The 2096-nt window shown below is 37.7% G+C and overlaps 1 protein-coding gene across 1 annotated transcript; it reads right to left on the minus strand.

Annotated features, from left to right (window-relative positions):
- Positions 1-25: 25 nt before the first annotated feature.
- On the minus strand, positions 26-815 carry LOC121938537 (trace amine-associated receptor 1-like; the record flags this gene model as incomplete). Its single annotated transcript, XM_042481769.1, has 2 exons — positions 488-815; positions 26-415 (listed from the first exon to the last, which is right to left on the minus strand). Coding segments are annotated over exons 1-2 (718 nt in total), but the record flags the coding sequence as incomplete, so codon positions are not given.
- Between the last annotated feature and the right edge of the window lie 1281 nt (positions 816-2096).

Here is a 2096-nt window from a genome sequence, read left to right on the forward strand (position 1 = left end):
TATGTCAAAGGCTGAAAGATCATACAGAAAAAGTAAGGGCTCCAACATAGGAGAAAAACTCCTAAAACAATAGCCAGAGTTTTGGTGGCCTTTCTCTCCATCTTACTGACAGTTGCTCCAGACTTTGTGTTCTGGATGCTGCGTGCCTGTCTCTGTGCCACAAGGAAAATCTTTAGGTAGATACAGAGCATTATGATCACTGGGATGTAAAAGGAAAAAATACATGCCAGAGTTGTTGATATTAGAGCATCAATCAAGCAACTTTCTTCACATTTTCCTTGATTAAATCCTGCAATTATTATACCAATGCCAATAAGAGCAGCAAGTCCCCAGCTCACCAGGATCATAATCCCAATGACTCGATCAGTTATTTTGGTTTTATAAACCAGAGGCTGACATACCGCATAATATCTGTCAATAGAAATACAACATAAGTTTAAAATAGAAGCTGTGCTCAGTGTAACATCGAAGCTTCCTCGCACTTTACAGAATAAACCCTCATGATACCAACAGGAGGTAACAGTGAATGCCATGCTGAAAGGAAAAACTAAAACACCTACAAGCAGGTCAGCCACAGCCAGAGAGAGGATGAGAAAGTTTGTAGGAGTGTGGAGCTGTTTGAAATAGATAATAGAGATTATTACAAGAAGGTTTCCAACAACTGTGACAACAGACAATAAGCCAAGGAAAATATATAATAATACACATATTACAGACAGATTGCTTGTAAATTTATAAGTTGTATTGTCTGACTTATAGCAGGGATGCATGTCATTAACAGTGTACGTCCTGTTGACGGTCACCTCTGGTTCCATGCTTCTAGAATCCTGTAATTCAATCATACAATATTTACCAGTTACACTGAGGAAACTTTTAAACACTTCAGCTTTTAAGTTAGCATTTATATCCACAACATTAATGTTGATAAGAAACAAAGACATGAAGTCACAAAAACAATGACTGATTATGCTTCATACCGTATGCCACAAGTTCACCAATCAGTCAGTATTGGTGTGTGTCTGTGTTCACTGTGCCACTGAACTTTATATTAGGATAGTCACCCCCATCTAATTACCATAACTAATACAAAGCCATTTTGTCCAGTCAGTTAGAGACACTGTATACTGTTTGCATGTGATGCAAGTAATAAAATGCTAACTGTCTGTATGTCCTTGAGTCTGTATTAACAATTTCAAACTTACTAAAGATGCATTTTGTAAGATCTGGCCATAATTTTAGTTTCAAATGTTCAAAAAACGAACCCTGTCAACAAAGTGTGAGAAAGTAACAACTCTGACGTTATGTCCAAGATGCCAATGTATTGCAGAGATATGCACTACTAAGCAGCCAGGGATGGGGCTGTCCCCTCTGTAAAAATACATCCTGGCCTGGGAAGCGATAGTGAGTCATGGCAGCCTCTAGTGAGCCGCAGGACAGGATGAAGTTGAGCTGGCCGGAGCATATTGTCAATGAACACAGTCTCGAACTTACAGTCTACATCATGATGATGAGAACTACCTTCAGTGATAGAAATCATCTTTGGGAAAAATGTTTTTGCCGTGTAATTTGAGTTTTTAGTTCGGCCCATGTCCCATTTACTTACATAGAGGAGTGGGCTTTATGACCTATTCTGCAGACAGGCACCAGGGGGTGATCAAAACTTAAAAGCTACACTTTGTGGGAGCTGTCATGACATCCATCTTTATATACAGTATATGGTATGCACGTCTTTTGAATGAGGCCTATCGATTTAATCCTAATATCTGTCTAATGTTTAATAAAACACTGTAAATATGTTCAGAAAAATGTCTGTTGCTTTATATTTTGTATATTAATATGTGTAAATGTAGGGACATTTGTATGTGGTGTTGTATATATGGGCTATGTCTTATGGATACTTGCCATTGGCTTGTAAACATGTTTTTTTAATTGAACACACAAGTATGTATGCTTAATAGTAGAAGTAATCTTGACTGGTGGTTTCTGTGTATTTCAATATGTGGTGTCAGATTATGGAATAGGTTAAAAATAGATGCAGCAACGTTCAAACATGAACCAATTTAAAGGGATGTACCAGCATGATTTTCATGAGGTAC

The sequence above is a fragment of the Plectropomus leopardus genome, unplaced genomic scaffold, assembly GCF_008729295.1.
Source record: "Plectropomus leopardus isolate mb unplaced genomic scaffold, YSFRI_Pleo_2.0 unplaced_scaffold29795, whole genome shotgun sequence".
Lineage (NCBI taxonomy): Eukaryota > Metazoa > Chordata > Actinopteri > Perciformes > Serranidae > Plectropomus > Plectropomus leopardus.